Source organism: Erinaceus europaeus, chromosome 14 (assembly GCF_950295315.1).
Source record: "Erinaceus europaeus chromosome 14, mEriEur2.1, whole genome shotgun sequence".
NCBI lineage: Eukaryota > Metazoa > Chordata > Mammalia > Eulipotyphla > Erinaceidae > Erinaceus > Erinaceus europaeus.
This window is the reverse complement of record NC_080175.1, coordinates 57,626,363-57,650,963: the sequence shown is the minus strand read 5'-3', so window position 1 is coordinate 57,650,963 and position 24,601 is coordinate 57,626,363. Positions and strand designations below refer to the sequence as shown.

Sequence of the window (24,601 nt, the reverse complement as noted above, 5' to 3'; positions counted from 1 at the left end):
CTTGGTGGGTTCCCAAAGTCTCATCTCGTTGCGGTCTCAGGTGATCTTTGATATTCCTAGCTGACCTGGGAGAGGAGAGGAGAAAAACTGCTGCAACTCAATAGCCCCACCTCCGGAAGTCTCTTATTTTATTTATTTTTAATTTATTTATCACTGTGGCTGGGTGTTGGCATTGTGAACCTGCCTCTCTGGTGGCCATTTTCTCGGGTTTTTTTTTTTTTTCCTATTTCATTGGACAGGACAGAGAGAAGTTGAGAGTGAGAAAGATAGAGAGTGAGAGAGAAAGGTAGACACCTGCAGACTTGCTTCATTGATTGGGAAGCTTCCCCTCTGCAGGTGGGGAGTGAGGCTTTGAACCAGGTCCTTCCTCATGGTAAAGTGTGCACTCAACCGGGTGGTCTACCACAACCCCCCCCTCAATTGTTAACTAACTCTAAAGATTTGTGTAGAGGGGAGAATCAGGAAATAGATTTATAAAGAGCCATTTGATATCAAATTGTGGAAGAGGTTGCACTTTGAATCAGGATTTTCCTTGTCAGCAAAGTTTGGCTTCACTAGAATTTTTATTAGTATTCTTTCTTTCTCTCTCTCTCTCAAAAAAACTCAGGATGAAGATGAAAAAAATAGCTTCATTAACCTGGTACTACTGGGAGGTGTAGGCCCTGTAAAAGCACTTTAACCAGTGGACGAAACCAATAATTATTTTCTGGGGATAAAACAAGGTGTTTAGAAGCCCAAGGTTTGATAGACACAGTTGGTACAGAAACAGAAATACAGAGATGAAAGGGCGTGGGGAGGGGGTTGCAATAAGATGTTATTCCTTGACAGCAGAAATTACTAACAGAATTGTCAGAGCACCCCCTAAGATAAAGGGAGTATGATTTAAGTAACCCAGTTTCCTATGTTACTAAATATCACTCTGCGTGTCATCTTAGCCTGGTGTTTAGTGCTCTTAGATCATACAGGATGCAGTGGGTGACACAGGACACAGCTTCAAGGCAGACAAAGAGGCACATCTTAGGGCCACTTGGCTAAGTGCAAATGTTACAGTGTACAAGAAACCAGGTTCAAGTCCCTGTTCCCATCTCCAGGTGTGAGTGGCAAGGAGAGAGAGAGAGAGAGAGAGAGAGACACCTGAGATAAAAAAAAATAACATTTTTCTTAAGATCCTTTTTTCTTCTGTAGATCAGAGTAAGGATTAGACCCAGCCCCCACTGCATTAAAGAAATCTTCAGTGTTCTGGCCTTTTTGCCTCATATTCCATGTCAGTCTGTCTATCTACCATCCACCTAAAAACAATCTATCCATCTAAATCTATCCATCTATCCATCTATCCATCTAAAAAACAATTCACACTGCCTTATACATGAATGAAGTCTATGCATGGTGTATGATGTTACCAAAGATGTGAGCAAAACTCAAGGCCATCCTTTAGTAAGACTCTTATGGTTACAAAGCTGTCTGTAAACTTCCTTTGTGGTTCCAGGGATCAACCCTAGAGACTTATGCAAGATAAAACCTCAGTTTTACCTGAGGGCTCATCGTCTAAGCTCCACCTCCACCCTCACTACAGAATTTTCAGCAGAGGTGTGAATAGCAGTTAATAAGTTGGGTAATCTAGATGAACGGTGTGGAGTGTAAATGGGTGGCAGGTAGGTAGCAGTGGTCAGAAGATCTCTTTGAAGTTCACTGGAACAGCTCACACCAAAGGTAACTGGAATCCAAGCCAGACATCCTTACTCAGCAAATGGAAACTCAGTCAAGAGCTGATGTGCCCTCTGTCAACAGCATCTGGGGAAGATCTTTGAAGGGCTCCTGGTTGTGTGTGAGACTCTGGGCTACAATGGTACCTGAGAGAGACCCACTCTTGCATCTTGGCAATTGAAGCCCATTGTAGAGAATCTATTTCAATTTCCTTGACTTGGTGACAGAGAATGACCTAATACACCACACACACACACACACACACACACACACACACACACACACACACACACACACACACACACACACGCGTGTGCGCTCCTATCTTAGTGTTTAGTGCTCTTAGAGAAAAGAGAATGCAGTGAGTGACACAGAACACACTCAGCTACAGGGCAGACAGAGAGGCACGTCTTTGAGGGATAGCAAAACCAGAGAGGGCACTTTTTTAAAAAACACTTTTTTAAAAAATATTTTATTTATTCCCTTTTGTTGCCCTTGTTATTTTATTGTTATAGTTATTATTGTTGTCATTGTTGTTGGATAAGACAGAGAGAAATGGAGAGAGGAGGGGGAAGACAGAGGAAGGGAGAGAAAGATAGACACTTGCAGACCTGCTTCACCACTTGTGAAGCAACTCCCCTGCAGGTGGGGAGCCGGGGCTTGAACCGGGATCCTTACTCCGGTCCTTGTGCTTTGCACCACCTGTGCTTAACCCACTGTGCTACAGCCCGACTCCCAAGAGGGCACTTTTTTATTGGATAGCAACAGAGAGAAATTGGGGGGGAGGAGATAGAGAGGGAAAGAGACAGAGAGACACCTGCAGCCCTGCTTCACACCTTGTGAAGCTTTCCCCCTGTAGGTGGGGACCAGGGGCTTGAACCTGGGCCATTGCGCACTGTAATTACAGTGTGTGTTTAACCAGGTGTGCCACTGCCTGGACCCTAAAAAAATAACGTATTTTTTCTTAAGATTCTTTTCTTTTTCTTTTTTCTGGGTTTTTGTTTGTTTGTTTGTTTGCCACCAAGGTTATTGTTGGGGCTTGGTGCCTGCATTACAAATCCCCCTCTCCTGGAGGATATTTTTTCCCTTTTGTTGCCCTGGTTTTTTTTTTTTTTATGGTTGTTGTGGTTATTATTGTTGCTGTTATTGATGTCCTTGTTGTTGGATAGGACAGAGAGAAATGGAGAGAGGAGGGGAAGACAGTGAAGGGGAGAGAAAGATAGACACCTGCAGAACTGTGCCACCACTTGTGAAGCTACCCTCCTGCAGGTGGGAAGCCAGGGGCTTGAACTGGGATCCTTACTCTGGTCCTTGTGCTTCACACTATGTGTGCTTAAGATTCTTTTCTTCTGTAGGTCAGTGTAAAGGTTAGAACAGTTTACACTGGAATGGAAGAAAAAGGATAGAAATATACGTTGTCATTCTCTAAAGTCTAGACCATACTATCGTGTGTGTGTGTGTGTGTGTGTGTGTGTGTGTGTTTTAATCCATTACACAAATAAAGATACTGTGAAACCTATAGTAATGTGACCTAATCCCGTGAATTCAAAGCAGTTCACACATATCACCCCAACTTATTTTCCCAACAACCTTCTTGGCTAATAGTTTTAAACTTTCATGAAATCAGTTCAAAATTTAAATGTCTTACACAAAGACACACAGGAAAGAGTGGATAAAGTGCTAGAAAAAAGTCCTCTAGCAAATTTTCCTTAAAAAATATATGATTCTAAAATCATAAAGGGTGTTTCTATTCCACAGGGAAGAAGCTGACACCAGTGTTATTACATATAATGAACCAAGTGCTGTCCAGAAAGATGAAATCCATGAAACATAATAAAATAATGAAAACTCAATTCCTGACAGAGTTGAGGTTACTCCCCAAAGCCTTCGGTACCTTAATTCTTTGCTTTAAAATTAGGGCAAGTGAAGAGGTTGGCTCTTGAGAGTAATGATTATTAGGATCCAAGTTACCTTTTATAAAGCAAAAAGATACTAGTAAGTGATTGGAAATATTTATCATCTTAAATACCAGACTGAAGTGTTATGTGATGTTTACTGTGAATGATATTTTTGGTTTGAGGGAATACGTATTATAATACATAATATCAGAGAATTAGGCATCTTTAGTGGGAATATGGAAGACAATTATGGTAGTTGTCTCTGTTTTACTACCAATATCTTCCTATATTTTTTAAAAAATGTTTTTCAGGGGTCCTGGGTGATAGCAAAGTGCAAAGACCGGCTCAAGGATCCTGGTTCGAGGCCCTGGCTGCCCACCTGCAGGAGGGTCGCTTCACAGGCAGTGAAGCAGGTCTGCAGGTGTCTATTTTTCTTTCCTCCCTATATCTTCCCATTTTCTCTCCATTTTTCTCTGTCCTATCCAACAACAATGACAGCAATAATAACAACAACAATAATAACAACAGTGATAATCAACAAGGGCAACAAAATGGAAAAAAATGGCTTTCAGGAGCAGTGGATTCCTAGTGCAGGCAATGAGCCCCAGCAATAACCCTGGAGAAAAAAAAATGTTTTTCAAAGATTCATTTATTTAATGTGTGTGTGTGTGTGTGTGTGTGTGAGAGAGAGAGAGAGAGAGAGAGAGAGAGAGAGAGAGAGAATTGCTCAGTTCTGGCATATGGTAGTGCCAGGAATTGAACCCCAGACCTCTGGGGCCTCAGTCATGCAAGCCTGCTGTGCTACTGCTGCCTCTTCCCTGGCCCTTATTCAAGTATTTCTGTTATCACAGTGTTTTCATTGAAATGTGGTATAAATTTCATTGTAGTTTCTCTGCTCTCTCATTACACAGCAGCCACTCAGCATAATAGCTTCAGACTGAAATACATCAAAATAGCTCAACAAAAATTATTTTAAATATGGCTGCCTTAATTGGAGCTTGGGAAGTAAATCTTGGAGGCTAATAATTTATTCCCCAGAGCTGTTGTCTCAGCAAGGTATTTCATCTTAGTTTCCAAAGAGCCACTAGTCATTTCTAAATATATTTAAAGTCAAGGGAAAAATATGCATATATATTCATTTTCATTCTGCCTAAATTTATTGTGACTCAACCACTAGAAGAGTTGTCTGCATTTGTTGTTGCTGTCTTTGTCGTTTTGGGAAAATACCAGCTAGGTGATTGTGTGTGGATAGTTAATTAATGCAAAGGGTGGCCTGGGTAACTTTTCTAGTCCCAGTTATCAAACTGGAAGGATAGTAATGGTGGTGCTAATTCTGAACGCGCTTAGGGCAGCCCCACAAAGACATCCAGATTTGTAGGAAATCAACCCTCCAGAAGCCCTGGCAAGACAGACTGACCCCAGCAAATGAAAATAATCAAAAGTAATTAGAAGTGTGCTGGCGGACTCCTCCGAGAACCAAGCGGGAGAGTAAACATGCCTGAGTCCTCCAACTACTGCGAAGGCCCATGTCTGAGCTGTGAGGTGCCCTGACCTTGTCCACATAAAGATGTGATTTATGAAGTGCAGGGCACAGCAGCAGGGCTTCTGTCTTCTCCCGGAGAACCAAATTATTGAGGTAGAGATTAACATGCTTTCATTCAGGGCCTCTTTCCAGACCAAGGGAAATTTTTTATTTACATTTTGGGCAGTTTTTTTTCTCTCTAAACCTTTAATTTCCTCTTATTTGAAAATAGCTTCTTAACCCTATAGATTAAAAAAAAATACAAAGAACATCTAGAGAGACCAGAATGGTCTCCCCTGGTAGTGAATATGCATGATAACATTGGATGTGGTGATCCCTAAACTCTTCTTGTGGTGAAGTGATGGATGCTCGGTTTGTCTGTGTAGCACCTCAGAATTCTCCTTCAAGCTTTAAAATACTCCTTCGATTACAATGTGTATATATATACATATATGTATATGAATATACACAAATATATATATATGAATCGTTACCTTTGATGCCATGGCTTTCTGATTATTTAACTCTTCTTGCCTAACCTTCTTGCTGAGTTACAAGACTCAATCTATTAAAAAAAATTTTGGGGAGACAGAACTGTAGGGGTAAAAAACTGAAGGGCCAGTTAGGAGACAAATGAGATTGTTGCTCTATCAAGAGGAATATTTATTTTTATATTTCAGTGGGAAATCTTCTGAGTTCTAGGGACATGCTTTCATGGCTGTCCAAATTTTTGAGCTTTTCTTATATTGGGGTAAGTGAAGAATTTTTATTTTATTTTATTGTATTTTACAAAATCTTGTCCTGGTGTCAAAAAGAAAGCATTGATTTCCTTTTTTAATGCACATCAATATCTATACATGGTGCTAATTTAATTAGCAAGCAGTTATTGTTCAGCCAAATGTCAATTTCTCAGATTATTTCATGCTTCTTGATGGAGGCTGTGAAACAGGATTGAACAGGGTCTATGTGAATGAAGCTGCATTTGAGCCAAGTTAAAAAAAAAAAAAGCCCTCTTACCATTCTTGAAAAGCTACACAACTGAAATCACTATTATAAGTAAAGAAGAAAGGGGGAAAAAGAAGAAGTCAGAGTCAGACATGTAACTTACTGTGCATGTAGCCACCCCCAGAAACCCAAAGCTACAGAAGGAAGGGAACTCTACTCGGGCTGGGGTTATAAAGTGCCTTCCTCTATAAACTAAAAACATAATGTCATGGTGAATGGGAACATACTTTATTAACTTTATGGTATTGAAAACTGCCAGCGAGTTGTCTTGTTTTTAAATATCGTCCTCTGCAGAGTGTTACAGGGCTGTTTGTCCACAGGAAGCCTATTAAAAGTGGACAGTGTAGTCATTTCATCTGGCTTTGGCTGGGCTGCTTTTCTTTCCTTTAATGATGTGCTGGAATGTACCATGCCCATAGGGTCTCCATTAGCAGAACTTTGACTTCTGGGACAACCATGAAGTTTAAGGCTTAAAAGAGGCATCAGCTTACAGTCTGGTGGGAATCACTTGAATACTGGAGCACTAACTTCTTACTGCTCTCACTAATATATTGACTTATTTTAAATAAACAGTTACACCATGAAGGCAGAGTCAGTGGCATTATTGGAAATCTTTGAGCCTTTTAAGGATTCTGTAGTCCCTGCAGATGGGGGAGGAAGGAAGGGGCCTGAGGAGGGTTTATGCCCTTTTCAAACCAGGAAGAAAACACATTAACCTCTCCCACCCCTGCCCTGCCATCAACCAAAAAAAAAAAAAAGGTGGGGGTTGGTGGTTGGTAGATCTTTAAGGCTCCAGAAAAATCTATCAGGCCACATTCAAACCTTCTATTTCCAAAAGCCCTCTTTTTCCTGGGGAACAACGATTAACATGAATTAAAAGGACTGGGAGAGAAAGAGTAATCCTTTCTGAGGGATTTTTTTTTTTCTTATATGATTTCCTTTAAAACATACACACACATTACAGAGGAATCTTAGTTTCTGCAGTCCCCAAAGCTGTTCACTTAACTATCCTCAGTCCTCCTGCTCTTGCAAAATTACATCATCTGCCCTGAGACACTTTTGGAAATGAAAGCTGGGTTGAGATTACTGTAAAAGCATTTAAACAATTTTTTATTATATTTATTTATTTTTCCTTTTGTTGCTTTTATTGTTGCTGTTGTTATTGATGTTGTTGTTGTTGGGTAGGACAGAGAGAAATGGAGAGAGGAGGGAAAGACAGGGGGAGAGAAAGACAGACACCTGCAGACCTGCTTCACCGCCTGTGAAAAGATGTCCCTGCAGGTGCGGAGCTGGGGGCTTGAACCGGGATCCTTCTGCTGGTCCTTGAGCTTTGCGCCACGTGCGCTTAACCACTGCGCTACCGCCTGACTCCCCAAACCATTATTTTTAATAGCCCATTTCAAGGGCAGCTCTAAACACCGCAGAAGGCGCGCATGTTCTAGATTACTACTGCGCAGACAGCGGCTTTTGCAGATTAATTTGTAACTGGGAACTACTGTAAACAGATCTCACCAGAAATACCATGGAATAAAGGGAATTGGTTCCTTGCCTTTATTTGGCTCCTTGTATCTATTTATTGTTTTTAGAAACCTCCCTCTGGAAAACAAGTTCACCAGGAAAGCAAAACAAACCCTCCTGAAAAAGGATATATATATATATATATATTTTTTTTTTCTCCCTGTGGGTTGGATATATATATTTTTTCCCCTGTGGGTTGGGGGGAGGGTCTGTCTCCTTTTGGAGTCATTCTGATGGGAGGAACAAGGTCAGGACCTTCATCTACCTGGAGGGTTATTATTTAAAAGGCAAAAGTGTTCTTTGCAACAAGGTCCTCTGGCTACTCTGGGGGTTAATTAATTCATTAATTAACTAATGGGCAGAGGGAGAGGGTGAAAGAGACCACAGCACCAAAGCTTCCTTCAATGCTCTGGGGGTTAAGTTCCAACTGGCTTGTTGTGCTCATGGCTACACAGCTCACTATCCAAGTGAGCTATTTCACAAGCCCGTGAAGTCTCATTTTGAACTCCAAATGTTTCTTATGGAAGTGTGTGTGTGTGTGTGTGTGTGTGTGTGTGTGTGTGTGTTTGTGTAATTCTTACCTTTCCATGAAACTATTAGAGGATCAAAGGATGTATATATGTTGGAGGTGGTGGTGTTAGGAGTGAGAGGAGGGAGGGAGAGGGGACAGAGAGAATTAAGGTTTAGTGTTTACCTTGGTCCTTCTGAGAACTGAGGCTTTCTTACATATGATTCTGTAAGAGAACAAGACAGAATGGTGTTTTTTGTTTGTCTAAAGAAAAGACTAACCGTGAGGCTAAGTACTCAGCCATCTCTTTAGATCCCTTGGCCAAAGTCTTGGAGAGAAAATGTTCGCGGCGCTAAGAAGAGAGTAGAGGTGCTAGGTTGAGTCTGAGCTCAGGCCCCCGCAGGGCTGGGTGGCTAGGCTCCTGAAGGCGTTCAGAAGCTCCGCGACAACACTCTACCCGGCTGCCGAGCTCTGCGGGAGGGCGGGCAGGCAGGCAGGCGGCGGGCAGCGGGAGGTTCACCTGGGTGGTTGCAGCCGCCGGCGCCCAGCCTTCCTTCGGGACACACCGCCATCTACTGGCCACCTGCTTCACCTGCAAGTGCTGGGATCTTGAAAATCGCCATGCGCCCACCCCCCACAGGAACCCAATATAAGAAAGAAACACACACACACACACACACACACACACACACACACACACACACACACACACACACACACACACACACACACACACACACACACACACACACACACACACACACACAAAAAAAAAAAAAAAAAAAAAAAAAAAACCTCGAAGACCCTTTTCACGAAATCCTAATCTAGCTAGGACCCGTCACTGATTCCATACCATCTTTTGTTCTTCCACCCTCCGTTTCCTCCTGTGCAGAGCGATGTTGTAAAAGGCGAGGAGGTAGGGGTTTGATGCCGGGAGCCAGGGCTGGAGGTGGGTGGGGTGGGGAGATCGGGCGCTGAGCTCTCAGACCCCCAAATCAGGCCACACTTTCTGCTGCAATCGGTTTCCCCAGATTACTTGTATTTAATACACAATGCATCATAAAAGAAATCCCTCATCCTGACAGGAAGAAAATAGAACAGCTCATAGCTGAGCCTGTCCAATTTATGGCTAAATTACAAAAAAAAAAAAAAAAAAAAAAAGGAAAAAGAAAAAAAAAAAAGCTTCGACAATGGGCAAGTTGAGAAAGGGCAGGAAATCAATGGCAGCAAACCCGGGACTCTTAAAGGTTCTCAAGCACTGAACTCTATGGGAATATCTGCCCGGGTTTCAGGTTATTTACAAAGGATTTTTCCTGTCCTACCTAACACTGCAGGGCGATTTTCTCCTCAAACAATGACCATTATCTGAAATAACAGTTCAATGTCACAAATAACAGGCCACTGAAACGAATCAGTCACCACCTCTTGTCATTTTCTCTCCCAAGTCCCTCCCCCTTTTGGGTTACAATTTTTTGTTTTTAGATCAGCTCAGTGGTGGGGGTGGGGGTAGGGTGGGGGTATAGATCTACTAGATTTCGGGTCTGTTTGCACTTGGAGAAAACAAATAAAGGGGGCTTGCTGGGTCCGGGTCTGCAGACAAAGTTTAACACAAGTGCACTCTCCTCCCCTCCTCCCTCCACTTCTCCTCCTGTGGCTTCACTCACTCATTTGGCTTACGTTTCCATTTTCGAACTGAAGAGTGTGATTTTGCCCATTGGCTTTTATGATTTTTTTTTAAAAAGATGTTTATTTCCATTTAGCCGGTGCGTTTTTTTTTTCTTAACCGAATTTTCCAAACTGCTCATAAGTAAATATTAAGATCCTTTTAGTTCGTCACTCAATCCTCACTGTCTTTCTTTTAAAAAGTTGTTTGTTTCTGAACTATGTTGAGAAAGATCGACTATATTATATTAGAAAGTTACTAACCGTACAGATCGCTATGAGTAACACAGATGATGTTCAAAGTCTAAAAAAAAAAACATCATGAACTGTTAAATCGCTTAGTTCCACTTTGGGGCTATTTGTGTTTTGTTGTTTGTTTTTGTCTTTTTTTTTAATGAATCAAAGAGGGCAAAAAAAAAAAAAAGTCACCAGACAAATTGTCTCACTTTATCTGGGTAGTTTCTTTTTTTAAAAAAGTGTTTCCGATTTTTAGATTCTTACAAGTTTGATTTGAATAAAACAAACTGCATGCTCTTCTGCTTACGGTAAAAACTATCCTAATGAAGGGAAGAAGTGAGAGCACGGATTTCGATAATACTAATCATGGTGCTGAGGATAATAAAGTTTAGAAGAAAGTTGGAAATGCACATGTCATCTGAGGTTTTCTAAACTCCTGATGTTTAGTGCCAGCCTGTGCATCTTTTTAGTCAAAATGCCACCCTGTTTCTTGCAGCGTCCCCCCACCCCCAAAGGACCCCCCCCCCCCACTATCTCTCTCTCTCTCTAGCCTTGAGGACCTCCAGGCAGAGGCTATTTCCTCGGGGACAGGACTCCGGCCCCAGCCAGGTCTCCCCATTGGCTGTTTACCCGGAGAAATCTACATGTTGGGGGGGGGGGTCAACGAAGGGGGGGCGGCGCATCCATAATCAGCCCGTCCCTCTAGGACTCGGGTCTCGGCGACCTTTTTGTGACCTCTCCCGCCAGCGGAGGCTGCTGTCACTTTAAAAATATACTGAAAGAGGAGCCCCTCGGTTTCCGAAGACCGCGGCTCCCCGGCGCTCGCGGACGCGCTCTGGCTGGCCGCGGGGATCCGCTTTAAAGGGACCGTGCTGGGACTCGCGGCCCGGTGGCGGCTCTCGGAGCGGCGGCCAGGGGGCTCGCTCCCGGGCCGGCCCAGGACCCGGGGAGGTGCGGCGACGAGCTGAGTTGGAGGGGGAGGGGGCAAAGCCCAGTCTGCCGGGGACCCCCCACCTCTGCAGACACTCCTCCTCCTGCTGCTGCAGTTGCTGCTCCTCCTGCTCCGCCGGCCTGTCCCCCCTCCCCCCCCCCCCCCCCCCCCCCGGGAGCGGGAGCGCGGAGTGGAAGAAGTTTCTGGGTGGGTTTCAGATAACTCCCCGTCCACCCCGGCTGATAAGAGGCAGCGAAAGTGAGAAAAGAGGGAGCGACGATGCCAGCCGGGCCGGAGCAGCCACATCCAGCTGCTGTAGGAAAAATAGGGGAGGGGGGACCCCAATAAACAAGCCTCAAGCACACCAGACCCGGGCCACCCCCTAGGCGACAGTGATGCTGATTTAAAAAAAGAGAGAGAGAAAGAGAGAGGCTGTCGGAGGACCATCCATCTGCAGCGCGTGGTCCCACAACAGACAGTCCAGAGACGGACCAAGTGCGCAGAGACCCCTTCGGAAAACGAGACGAGAGACTTAAAAAAAGCCAAACAGAAAACAAACAAACAAGCATACAAAACAAACAAACAAACAAACAAACAAAAACTCTGCCAAGGTTTCCGGGGACGGATCGACGAGGACTTTTGGCGCTGGGGGCTGTTGGTGGCTTGTGCTTGGCTTTGCAGTCTTCGGGGATGGTGGCATTTTTCTGGCTGAGTTGAGAGGCCCTAAGAGATCGGAAGGTAAGAGAACTCACACTTGGACGAAGAAGGAGAGAGAAAAAAAAAAAAAGAACTAAAAAAAAAAAAGTCGAGATAGTTGCTCTTGCGGGAACCCCGTTTCCCCGGGCGACTACCGCCCCGGGCGGAGCCCAGTGGCCATGCTGCGCGCCCCGGGACGCGCCGGGTTCCTGGTTCCCGCGGCGCCCAGAGCGCGCGGTGGGGACGTGCCTCCCGAGGGGCTGCCCGCCGGCCTGGGGAGCGCTCCCCACCGACCGCCGAAGTCTGGGCCGCGGACCCGGGCTGCGCAACCTGCCTTCCCGCCAGTGCGCTCGGGAGAGCCGCTTTCAGCCCGGGTCCCCTTTGCCAAGTAAGGCCGGGCTGCCCCCTCATCCAGCCCCCTCCTCTGGAGCAAGCCCAGAGCACGAACCCCACTAGGACCTAGGGGTTCGGGGTTGGGGTGGGTGTAGGTAGGTAGGAATGCCACCCCGCACCCCACTTTGGTAAGTTTTTTTTTTTTAACACTCCCAGCCCTCTTTTTTTCTTTTCTTTTTCTTTTTCTGAAATCCACTCCCGGAGGCTTCTGGAGACGGTGACAGCTTTGCAGGAAGCTTCAGGAATGCCTTGGAAGACGCGGGTGGAAACAGAGTGGTTACTTTGATTCATTCCCCCCCCCCCCAGAGGATCCCGACACCTGGGGGGAGGGAATTGCCACCCTGGATGGAGGCAAAGCCCCTGTGCAGAGTTCACTAGGGTTTGGGGGGGGGGCGCGTTGATGCAGATATTCAGCTTTTGTCTTGGGGGCAAGAATATCCAGCATAAAGAAATCGATGTGTGTGTGTGTGTGTGTGTGTGTGTGTGTGTGTGTGTGTGTGTGTGTGTGTGTGTCGTGGGAGTGAAGGAGGGGAAAATAGATTCTGTGGAAATGAATTTTTTAAGTTAATTTCGCTGTTGACAGTGTCAGTGGTAATAATGTTAACACGGAGTAAAATTACACCTAAAGCTTTTATATGCCCAACCCTACCACCCCCACGGCCCCCACCACCCCAGCAAAGGGGGCTTACTCCAAAGCTAAGGGGAATTGATGGTTCTGGACCTGGACATTCACAAGTTTTCCATATCTTTCTGCAAATGTGAAATGAAATTGGTGTTACATCTCACTAACTTTACCTTCTCCTTCATTAGATATTTCTCTCCTGTGTCATAAAAGTGACCCCCCTTTCTTCTTATTTTTTTCTCTGGGAGGGGGGTTAGGCAAGAAAATCAAAAGATCTGCCAGAAACCAAACAACAACAACAACAAAAATAAAAACAAAACAAAACAGAAAAGCCCACACAAAACAAGGCTCCCAACTTTTAAGGATTTCACATGTTGCCTTCTGTTATTTGTGGATCTTCTAGACATCTGAGGAGGAATGCAATCTCCAGTTGTCTTTGAGTTCTTGACCACTGAGAGTTGAAGAAAACAACTTAGTTTGTCATTTTGCAAATAAGTCTATGTTAAGATCACTCCTCACTGGACAGTGTTTAATGTCCTTTTGCTGTTGTTAATGTGAATAGGTGTCCTTGGAAAAGGTGTGTGTGTGTGTGTGTGTGTGTGTGTGTGTGTGTGTGTGTATTATAACCCCTATCTTCTGTTTTGATTTTTTTTTTTTTTTTTAAATCCTGAGACTACTCATTGCCCTTTAATTGCTTCATGGCCAAAGGCTTAATCATAATACCATTTGAATAGAACCCTCTTCTGAACATGAAATTTCTTGAAGTTTGGTGTGGGTCAATGACTTGAATTTTCAATTGGGAGATTACCTGGATTTGGAACAAAATTGGCCTTTGTATCCCCAAGTTCAGAAGAAACTTATCAGTACAGCTGAGGTCTATGGAGACGACTAAATCCAGTCATTTTTCTTCTAGACCATATTGTTTAGTCTTTGATAGGAAGCTTCCTCAAGCTGCTTTAACTGATTGACATTAAGGCGACCAGCTTTTCTAGTGAGTCACTATCAGGCCGAATGACTCTGCAGCTTTTAATAGTCCTGCTTGTGAATCAGAATGCATAACCTTAAAATCACACCTTTCCCAAGTCTGTTTTTGTTTAGAAGTATTCCAGGGTAATAATTCATATTTAGGTTAGGCCAGATGTAAGAAATCGCATGAAAAGTAACAACATAGAACCAGGATAGCATTTGTTAGGATTTCCTTATGTGATTTTTACTTGTTCACAAACCAGTTAATTGTTTTGCCTACTGAGCGTGCAATTTTTGTAGCATGTTGTTCTGTGCTAGCTTATACACTAGCTTGGCATATTTTGCATTGTTTACTGATTGTACATTTTCTTTTATCTCCTTTCGTTTGGTCAGAAACATCTCTGAGATCAATATTGTTACCTCACTGAATCCAGACTGTGATTTTAATTGTTTCGTGGCAGGGATATGCAGAGTAAAAAGAAATGTGATAGCATCTGGATTAAAAAAAATGCTATTAGATTTATTTTAAGTGCAAACATCGTGATCCTATACATACATGTGGGAAGTTTATATGAGCTTAAAATATTGTCTGTGTTATTTAGAAATCTTATGTTGATATGTGCTGTTTGATATTATTTTTATAAAAACCGAAGTGGATAGAATTAAGTCAGTAATACTTACCCAGGCATAACAAGTTTACAAGCATTTTCCCATTCTTCAGTTTTTGTAATAATTCACAATTGCTTTGTTGCATTGAGGAAAATAGAATATTGCCACTCCTAAGGGGACTTAGCATTATTCCTTCTCTATCAGCATGCATATTGACTTTTTTTTTAAAGACTCAAAGGAAGAATATACGTATGTATGTTTGAATATAATGTTTTCAAGCACTGAGGCTCTCTGATGAATGTCTGTGGGAGTTGATTGTTCTCATCTTCTTCCTTCTAGATCTTAGATGAGTTTTGCAATGTGAAGTTCTGCATAGATGCTAGTCAACCAGACGTAGGAAGCTGGCTCAAGCACATCAGGTTCGCTGGCTGTTATGATCAACATAACCTCGTTGCGTGCCAGATAAATGATCAGGTATGTTGGAAAGATACATTTTTTGGGTTTTTTTGTCTTTTGCTTTTCTTTGAGAGCTCTAAAGTAACAGCAGTGATGCCTGAAGAAAAAACCTGCCAGTGAGTTGCAGTAGGCCCTTGTGGTTTATTTATTTGTTGATGGAGTGAGAAGTAATACACAGATATAAGTAAAATACAGATGAAGACATTGGCAGTAAGACTATCTTTCCCAGCTGCTTTTTTTTTTTAGGGGGATGGGGGAGATAATTTATTCACTTTGCACTCGTATAATTCATAGATGCTGTAGTGTTCTGTGGTGGAATGATTTCGAAAAGGAGTATTGCTAGCTGTCTTTTATCACTTTTCCCCCTTTAACATCCGAATAGGGAGAAAGTATTGAGCTAACACTGTGAATTATGCAGATATTGGAAATGATACATTTACATGATTGTATAGGTTTTATTTGAACTAGGTACCTATTCTATTTATGTGTGCAGCTGTGTTCCAGGTGTGGACTTATCTAAGTGTACATTTTATGTTAATTCGCCTAATTATAAATGGGAAACACTTTTATACTGATCTTGCTTTGTATGTGTGAAAAAAGTTTTAAAATATCCCTTCTGGAAATTGCTATATGCAGGTTCATATAGTGAGGTTAACTTTAATAACAAGAACTATGAAATAGAGATTATGAAAATATCACAAAATGTATTTTACACTCCATAAAGTTAGGTTATAAATCTTATAATTCAGGATGACAATACCTAACACAACAAAAAGTTCAGCCTATTAATTTTGGCTTTATAAACATTGTTGGGTTAGAATTTAACTATGTTATCACCATTTATTTCTTTTAACCCTCTGCTTACCTAAGCCGAATATGTTTCAAAGACTATTAAATTGGTTGCTTAGAAACTGTGTACTATGAAAATCACCACCAAGAAAAAGAAAAGTTTAAATTAGATGTTTCCAGTTGAAAGTTGTTAAGTAATGCAAGCATATTATGGTCTAAGACTCTATTTCAATCATTATTATGAGATTTTTCTTTGGCATTTTCCCAGCTACCAGATAATTTTCACTGACTAAACTGTTTAAGGGGCAGTAAATTGTGGAATTAGGTTTAAATGGGAATCATTTAGAGATCTTCAGCATATATCAAAAACAATAAACCAATCAATTGTACTTCCCTTTGCCGTAAGAAAACAAGAAGTGTTATTGACAGAGGAAAACATTATTAAATTAGCTATTGATTCTGAGCAGAAAATATCCCACATCTGTCACATAAGTTACTGTCAACCACCATTTGCATATGTGGAAGACACAGAAGTGTTGTGAATGCGTGAATTATTCATATTATGTGTCCAAAAAATAGGGGAACTGGAGACCCTCAAGATCAGCTTTAAGGTGAAACAATGAAGTCCTATCATCAGGATTGTTTGCCATCTTTATTTACTGTGAATAAGAGCAGTTTCCTTAGATGAAACTAGTATAGAATTGGTGACCTACTATAGAATGGGTTCAGAATAGGACTTGTAGTCAATACATCTTGCATTTAATAGTTATGTGTTACTATTGTATAATTAACACACTCTTGTCATTGAAATTCTTGACTGCATTTTTAATAGGGAACTGTTTTACTGCTCCTAACTATGAATTCCACTGCTTATTAGACATTTTACAGTTTTCACATAGTGATCTTTGAGGCACAGGTCAAGAAATGCATGGCTTTCAAAAGAAAACATGCTGCTTTCATACCTTAGGAAATGGCATGCTAACTTATTTTAACTAAAGAAGCAGAGAAAATAGTTCATCAAGGAAAGCATAAAAAGGCCAAAATTAGACACATGCCTATTATTTCTCAGTTGCTCGTTTTAAACTTATGTACTCTGCTGGCAGAAAGCTAAGATGAAAATAACAGAGTGCATATCAAATAACATAATTGTGAAATTGACATTACATGGTCAAGTAAGTTCACCCATAAATGGGGAAAGTCAGAGGTAAAAGTTAGATTTGTGTAATAAGCATGTATGCATACACTCATGCTTAGTCTATTTGACAAGACAGAAAGAACAGACACCCAAACAGTGCATGCATGCATTCTGTGTGGATTCATCTGTACACTTGTATGCATATTTCTAAAAGCCAATTAAAAAGAGCAATTGCAGGCTGCTTTGAAATGTGAATGTTGGACAAGGTGCAATGATTAAAAAAGCTGACTAAAGAGATTCTGAGTCTCCTTCTCCCCCCACCCCCCCATCCCTCTCTCTTTCTTATAAGAAACAGTAGCTGCTAAATGGCAAACCAACATAACTTATCACCTAATGAACACACACACCATGCGTGATACTATTTAGTATCTAGACACAAAGAAAGAGCCTGCATCAGGAATAATCACTAAATAGTAGCAATAGCTACTCACTTTAATTGAACAAAAGCCCATAAAATACTCTCTAAGATGTGGTCAAAAAACTCTTTTTCTTAGTTCTAATTCTTAGATGGAACTCAAATGTGGAGAATGAATTTTAATACCAAGACAGCCACAGTTCTGACTAGGAAAAGGAAGGATTTCACACGACTCTCACAACTACAGTCTAGTCAGACTAGTAATTGAGTCATCTAACAAAGGGAAAACATGACCTAAAGCAGAAAAGGGTCTATAAATGGCAGTTCACTTTTGCACAGGTACTTAATTTTTAAAGATCAAGTTTAATAAATCTGGATCAGTTTTATAATGAAGTACAAGGGTTCTATAAAAGAAAAAAAATGTGCTTGCTAAGATAATTGTACAGTTGGGACAGTAAAAATGTGTCCACAGTATAAAATCCTTCTTTAGTGTGTTTGGGGAGGGGTGGAGAAATACTTAAACAACATGGATTTTGATTTTTTAAGGAAGGTTGATAAAGGGTATAATCTAGTTTGGATTATAGAAACAAATGCCATTCTGATAGCATTTTTTTCCCTAATAGCTTTCTGCAAACATTTTATCCGCATGGGTTTTCCTGAATTTAAATGCCCCATTCAATTTCCTTGAGTTATTTTATTTCAGATATTTTTGGTTTGATCAGAGTGAACTGTATGGCAGCTTTCTTTGTGACAATGAGGTCCAGAAAAAAAAAAAAAAAACTTGAGTTTATTGTTTTTAGATAGATGTCCCTTTCAGTTTTTTTTTTTTTTAAATCTCAGAATTGCAGTTAATGCTTGGCACAACTGCCAAACTGTGATTTTCTAAGTGATGTTAGCTTTTGACTGGTTTTGTTATTCCCTTTTGAAAATATTGCCTTAACTAGCATAATTTATCTCTGTAAAGGAAGACCACACCAAAGACACGAGTAAATGGAGACCACAGTCACACTCAAGTCATAAAAAGTAGATCCATTAAAAACAGCCTGGGTTTGCTATCCTTGAAGTCCTAATTATTTTCTTGCCTTATTAAAGTGTCTGTGCAGCACCACTCAGCTCTAATGCTAGGGCACAGTGGATAGCTGAAATATTTTACTGAAAACAGGTAATAATGCTTTAGCATTTTTCACATGGTGCCTCTCTGAAATTGCATTTGATTTCCTGCAAGAGCAGAAGCTGCCTATGAGGAGGAGGGCAGGGCAGGTCGAAGAGCAGAGAGTTGGAGGACAGCTCTGTCCAGAAGAAGGTCTGAAGAGGCCCCACTATGCAAAGGAGGCTTGAACAAGGTTGATTCACTAATTATTCAGAGGTGCCATTGAGGAGAATCCTTGTGCTTGCTGTCAAGTAGGCCAAAACATGTTGATGGTTTTCTCAGTCACCTCTTTCAATCTAGACATTCTGATGTCTTTTATTTATTATTTTTTATTTTTTGAGGTGTTAACAGATACGTTTCTTTTCCAAAGTATTTCAGTGGGTAGATGGTCTCACCCTGATCCTTCCTTTCTCCTCTATCCTTTGATTCATTTTCTCCTACATTTCTATAACCTTCACCCAGATCAAAGACTTCTGGTAGACCCCTGGGCACTTCTCCAGCAATGCCACTTATCTATGCATATGTCCACTAAGTTTTGTGTGCTTAATACAATAGCCCTCTGGACACACATTTTTCTACTAATACTTCTTCATGATAAAAACAGGCTGGTTGCAATCAGACAGGTCACGAAGGTCCAATTTCTGTTAAGTTGTCTTTGTTTAGACTTAAGCAAGACCTACCTTCCCACTCATAACTAGAAGGATCTGGTCATGTGCTGTGGGGCAATGTTTGTTTACACGTGTATGGAAGCAACCTGATTTCCTTCAAACCCCTAGTTCTGCTCCAACAGGGTATATAAGTAGAATAAAGTTCTCTGCATCCCAAGACATTATTAATCTCGTCATTCACACAAAGCACAAAGTGGTAAGTCCTTTCATTTTTGCAACAGGCGCCCTGGATAGCCGGTATTTAGAGGGTAGAAAAAGAGAAGTTCGCTGAGCACAGAACTGTATGTCAGTAAGAGATCATCTCATGCCCAGTGTGTATTTTGAAGAAATTAGAAGAAGAATGAGCCCCTCTCGGAGAATATTTGGTCAGATTTCCAGGGGGAGGGTGGGGACTGGGGGATTCTGCCAGCTCCCTTGTGGCCTATGAAAGGCAACAATATTCAACAGTACTTTAGTTGAAACAGACGCTGTTCTTGTTTGTGCTTTACTTTATAAACTTTTAACTGCTTCCAGGACAGTCATGGCTGGACTGACATTCACCATTGACATGATCTCTATTGAGCTTCCTGTCAGTGGCTCTAGTTCATCCCTGTGACATCAGCACAGAATTATCAGTGGAAGTTTCCTATGGCCTCAAGAGCCAAGTTATTTTCTTTTGCTGAGGAAGAAATGTCCCCCTATCCCATTACTCAATGGATTAAATGTCTACCATTAAACAAATTAACAGACAAGGAGCCCAACTCTCAAGAAGCCAATTGTAATATGTTTACTAGTAGACCCCCCTCCCCCCTCCCTTTTCAAAATCCTTTCTGTCTGGCAGGGGAATTTGTTAATTTGCTCCTCCCTGACAGGGATGTCTTTCCACATTTTCTCGGACCCTCCTTTGATGTTGAAATTATCATTAGTGCTGGGCACTCTTTGCTTGGATTTTTAGTCAAGTTTCACTTTTCTCTCCATGGTGTGCTCTGCTGTTTTAAGATGAGTGCCAGCTGGCATACCCAGAGGCTGGCTGGGTGAGTGGTGTCTAAGCTGGCTGGGCAGATGTTGTCTGGCTGATAAGTTACTTCTTTTGCCCCACGATGAAACTGTCCCTGACTTAATGTGTCACTTGAGACTCGCACTATGATACAGACTGTAACTGACTTCCTGTATCCCCTTCACCAACCCCCGCACCCCCCACCCGACTCCCAGCACCATTGTCATAATAAATATCCAGGACATAACACTGCTCTAACACTACATAGTCTTGGATTTTTATTAAGATTCACAGACCACAGAAGGTGAAACAGAATACATGACCTGGAAGATTCTGTGCCCATTTTCAGTCATCAGCATTGGTGTGGTCTGTCTCTGATTCAGCATTGGTGTGGTGTGTCTCTAATTCAGGAAGATGTCAGGACATCTCACCATGGGGGACACCAGCTTCTTCTGGAGTGGTGCCAAGAGAGGCTGTTGCCTTTCAGACCATGGAGGAGGATGCAGGTCATGGATACAAGAAAAGCATACAGGTGGTCCGGGAGGTGGCGCAGTGGATAAGGCATGAGGTCCTGAGTCAATTCCCGGCAGCACATGTACCAGAGTGATGTCTGGTTCTTTCTCTCTCTCCTCCTATCTTTCTCATTAATAAATAAAATATTTTTTTAAAAAGTAAAAAAAATAGAAGAAGAAGAAGAAGAAGAAGGAGAAGAAGAAGAAGAAGAAGAAGAAGAGGAAAGAAAAGCATACAGGCAGGTGAAAACTCAAAGATGAGCTTGAGTCTTCTGCCATGGGATGGTGGGACTTTTCTCACATAATCCCAAACCTTTCAGAAAGGTCAGAGAGCTGCTGTAGACTCAGGGGAAACAGTCAAAACAAGTAACTGAGGAATGTTTGGGGGCTGGGGGGCTCTATAAAGAAGTCCTCTGAGGTTGTCTTACAGGTTCAACTTGAAAGACTTCCAGGTTGGGTCCAGGGTAAGTTCCAAGTAAAATGGATTCACCCTACTGATGCCATCTAGAACTGACAGCCAATACTTTGTCTTGTTCTAGCAAATACATTGCACTTGGTTTGGGGCTGGGTGGTGACTCACTAGGTAGCATGTATACATCACCATCGACAAGAACCTTGGTTCAAACCCCAGCTCCCCACCTGTGTGTGTGTGCGTGGGGGGAGACTTGGTGGGCAGTGACGCAGTGCTAAAGGTGTCTCTTCTCTTCTGATTCTCCTTCTGTCTCTTACCCTTTTTTAAAAAGAAAGGAAAAAAGTGACTATCAGGTATGGTGGAGTCATATAACTCTGGTGACAAAAATAAATAAATAGTGAATTTAAAAATTAGATTTGACTTTCTCTTTATGCTGTAAATGAAGAGATAAAAGTATGGATGAGTAAATATTCCCTCCAATCACATTTCTACCCTGGAAACACCCTTTGAGTACATATTGTTTTGTTTTCTAAGTGGATCTAGTGTGACAGTACACAATCTTTCTCAATTAATATTTTCTAGCCTTTAAACCGTCACCCTGAAGACAAACAGAGAATATCCTATCTTTAGAGAAACAAAAGGGTGATTTGCTTTGGCAAAGCATGGCAAAGATAAAACTTCTGTTGGACAAATAGCTGCCTTTACATTTTTGTCATCAATCTCCCTGCTGAAGAGAGTTCTGATTATCTTTCACTGATTAGGTCAAAAGGTATTCTAGGGCTTTTTTTTCTGAAGGCTAAAATATGACACGATACCTCGCTGTTTGGTTTGGAGTCTCCTGCATTTCTGAGAGCAGTCAGGGATTCAGCCCATGCTTCCCAGAGCAAGCACATATGTGTGTATTATTTCTGTGAACTCGAAGTTGCCTCTCCATGGCACCAAGACTGACAGATGTACTCCTATCAACTGTTGACTTTGTTCAGAATGCAAACGGTTGCTGGCCTCCCACTCCAAATGCTAAAGTTCCATTCAGCTTTTCCTAGTCTTCTAAGATGTGTACACTGAACAAAAATATAGAAAATAGAGTGGTCAGTGTGAATATTGGAAGGTAAGAGAGGAAGAAATCAGCCCTCAACTGCAAATTGAAGAGGGGACAATAGTCTGATAATCTGTTTCTCAGTACTGCTGTACCAAGGAATGAGTACATGTCTTGGTTATTTCGATTATTACAACTTCCTGATTAGGTTGAAGGTCACTCATAATTCACACATCTGTCATTTTTAGACATGACAAATGCAGTCTATTAAGCATAAATAAAATTTCTAGTGCTTGACTAGGAAAAATAAACAGGATTCGTAACAGTGAGGGTTTGTTCCTCTTTTTAAAAGCAAATGATGTTCTTTCTCTTTCCTTGTCTTTCTCTCTCTCTCTCTCTTTTTCTTTCTTGTGCCATCTGCATTTTTTTTCCTTCTAACTCCACAGTACAAGGATAATGCTTTAACTAGTTCCAATGAAGGCAAATTAGGTAGCAGGGTTAGTCTGACAGATTCTAGATTTTTCTCTTTTATAGGGTAATAAACAACAACCCATATTACTGCTATTTATATGGACAAATGGGAGCATCATCATTTTGATGGAGGTCATGTTGAACATTTTTCCTGACAGTATAAAAAAGAATTAGTTTTTATGTTCTGTTAACTCTCCAGCTAGAATGCTTATGGGTATTTGTGCTCTTTGGTGACCTCCCTTTTGGATTTAAATAACAAAAGAAATTGACTATTTAAAGAAATTCTATTGATTTTAATTCCAAATATATGGCATATGACTGTATATGAAATATTCTGTAGTGTATGGTATGTACTTGCATATAAATGGCATGTTATCTGTTTAGAATTAATTTTTGTGTCACTGAACATGCATTTACATTCTTATATACAACATGCAATGGCTAATATTTATTATTTAAAACTTCCAGCACAGATGCAACTGTGCCATATTTATGTCAGATATTAAACATTGTGGTGTATAAAGTACATATTCATTTACACATGACATGTGTGAAAATATGCCTTAAGCAGTTCTAAAAATTTTGCTGAATCTAATTCATATCATCACTGTCTCTTTGTCCTTCGTTTAGTCTTATGAATACAGGCTGAGTGTTTTTTTTTTTTTTGCATTTGAAACTGGTCTCAAGGATTGATTACTGCAAGTTAAATATAATGATCATGCCTAGAGTAATTCCTTCAGACACACATAATACGCTTATGTGTTCAACTCTGAATGTTACCACAAGTAAAATCAAACAATTTAGGGGAATTCTTATTTTGTTTTCAAGTATCTTAATGATTCAGAATTTTTTTAAAGAAAATAATAAATTTTTTATTGTGCTGTTTTAGTAAATTGAAATGGAAAAAGGCAAAGCAACATTAGTAAAACATTGGTTATAATCATATAAATTGAAGTGACTAGGGATCCAAATACAATATTCTTTGTTACAAACAGAGAAATACAGCTTTCTGGAAAATTGGAAAAAGTCGAGACCAGTATTGAAAAAAAAAAAAAAGGAATACTGCATAGGAAAAGATGAAAAGACCAGTTCAACTTTCAAAAGTTCTGAATGTTCGGAGAGCTGGATTATATTCATAATGTGCTGTGTCCCCAGCATATGTTATTAGCTACCAAATGGAAAACCTTAGAGAACTAATATTCTGGAAGTTTTATCATGCCTTTATTTTAACAGTGGGATTTTCATACAATTCTAGTGCCTGATACCACGAGACCCCATTTCACTTTTGCCTTTTTTCAAGGGGCGGGGTGAGTATATATTTTCTTTTAGTAGTATATCCTGAGAGGAATACAACAAAATAATAACTCAGGTGCCTTTTGTATAAACCCAAGTTTTTAAAAAATGTATTTGAGACTTTTGAGCTCTTTATATACTTCAGCTGAGTTCTTCATAAAAATCCCTGATCCAGGACATTTTTTTTTTCTTTTGGACTCAGATAACTTTTTCCATAAAACCCACTGATGAGAGGGGAAAACTGTTAACTCTTCTGGAGTTTAATACACTAACTGATTCCTTTCCATTTTCTTCCAACACAAAAACCAAAAGGAGGATGTTAATAGTTTTTGGAAAATAACTTAGATGATCTTTAATTCCCTGGACTGTAAGATAGTGAAGATTTTGACACTTAAAAGACAATATGATTATATTATAATCTACTTAATAACCAAACTTGCAGGCAAATCTATATAATTACTCCCTCATTGTGTTTTCTGTGCTGAAAGACTTATTTTTTAGTACAAACCACAGAGTTGATATCTTATGTTCTAAAGCAGTTAATTCCTTTGGCATTCCATTCTTTCAGTTAAGATAATTTTTTTGAGGCATTCCTCCATTCACTTCTCACTCACTGTTGTGGTATTACTCTGACAAGAACTGAATCTAACTTTATATGTACAGATCCCTCCATTCAGATGTTCACATTCTACTCTGAGGCCATTATAAGTTTGGAAGGAATACTGTAACTTTACTGAAGGGTATCTAAAATATCTTAAGTATATCTAAGCGTGAGATAGAATGATGATCACAAAGTGCTAGCAACACCTTGAAAAGAAGCAAAAAAGCCACTAGATTTGCCCCAGTATGGCAGATGGAACTTAAAGGCACATTGCAGCTATATGAGAGGAAGCATGCCCAGAGTCTGCCCTCATTAAGCCTGGCACTTGTCAGTTCATTCCAAACCTCAGTTTCATGAGCACCATAAAAATTCACTTAGAGTTGAAAAGAACACCCTGAAGTTAAAACCCACTCTGC

General features: G+C 40.9%; 1 protein-coding gene across 10 annotated transcripts in view; it reads left to right on the top strand.

Annotated features, from left to right (window-relative positions):
• MECOM (MDS1 and EVI1 complex locus) overlaps positions 1-24,601 on the top strand; it is a 750,632-nt gene that overhangs the window by 659,919 nt on the left and 66,112 nt on the right. For 8 of the 10 annotated variants that reach the window (XM_060171922.1, XM_060171927.1, XM_007522952.3 and 5 more), the window contains exon 3: positions 14,611-14,745. In XM_060171922.1, coding sequence (XP_060027905.1) covers positions 14,611-14,745 — 135 coding nt within the window. Of the gene's footprint in view, positions 1-10,814; positions 11,724-11,940; positions 12,070-14,610; positions 14,746-24,601 lie in introns of those variants that run through there. The other 2 variants (XM_007522949.3, XM_060171925.1) reach the window with 2 other exon arrangements.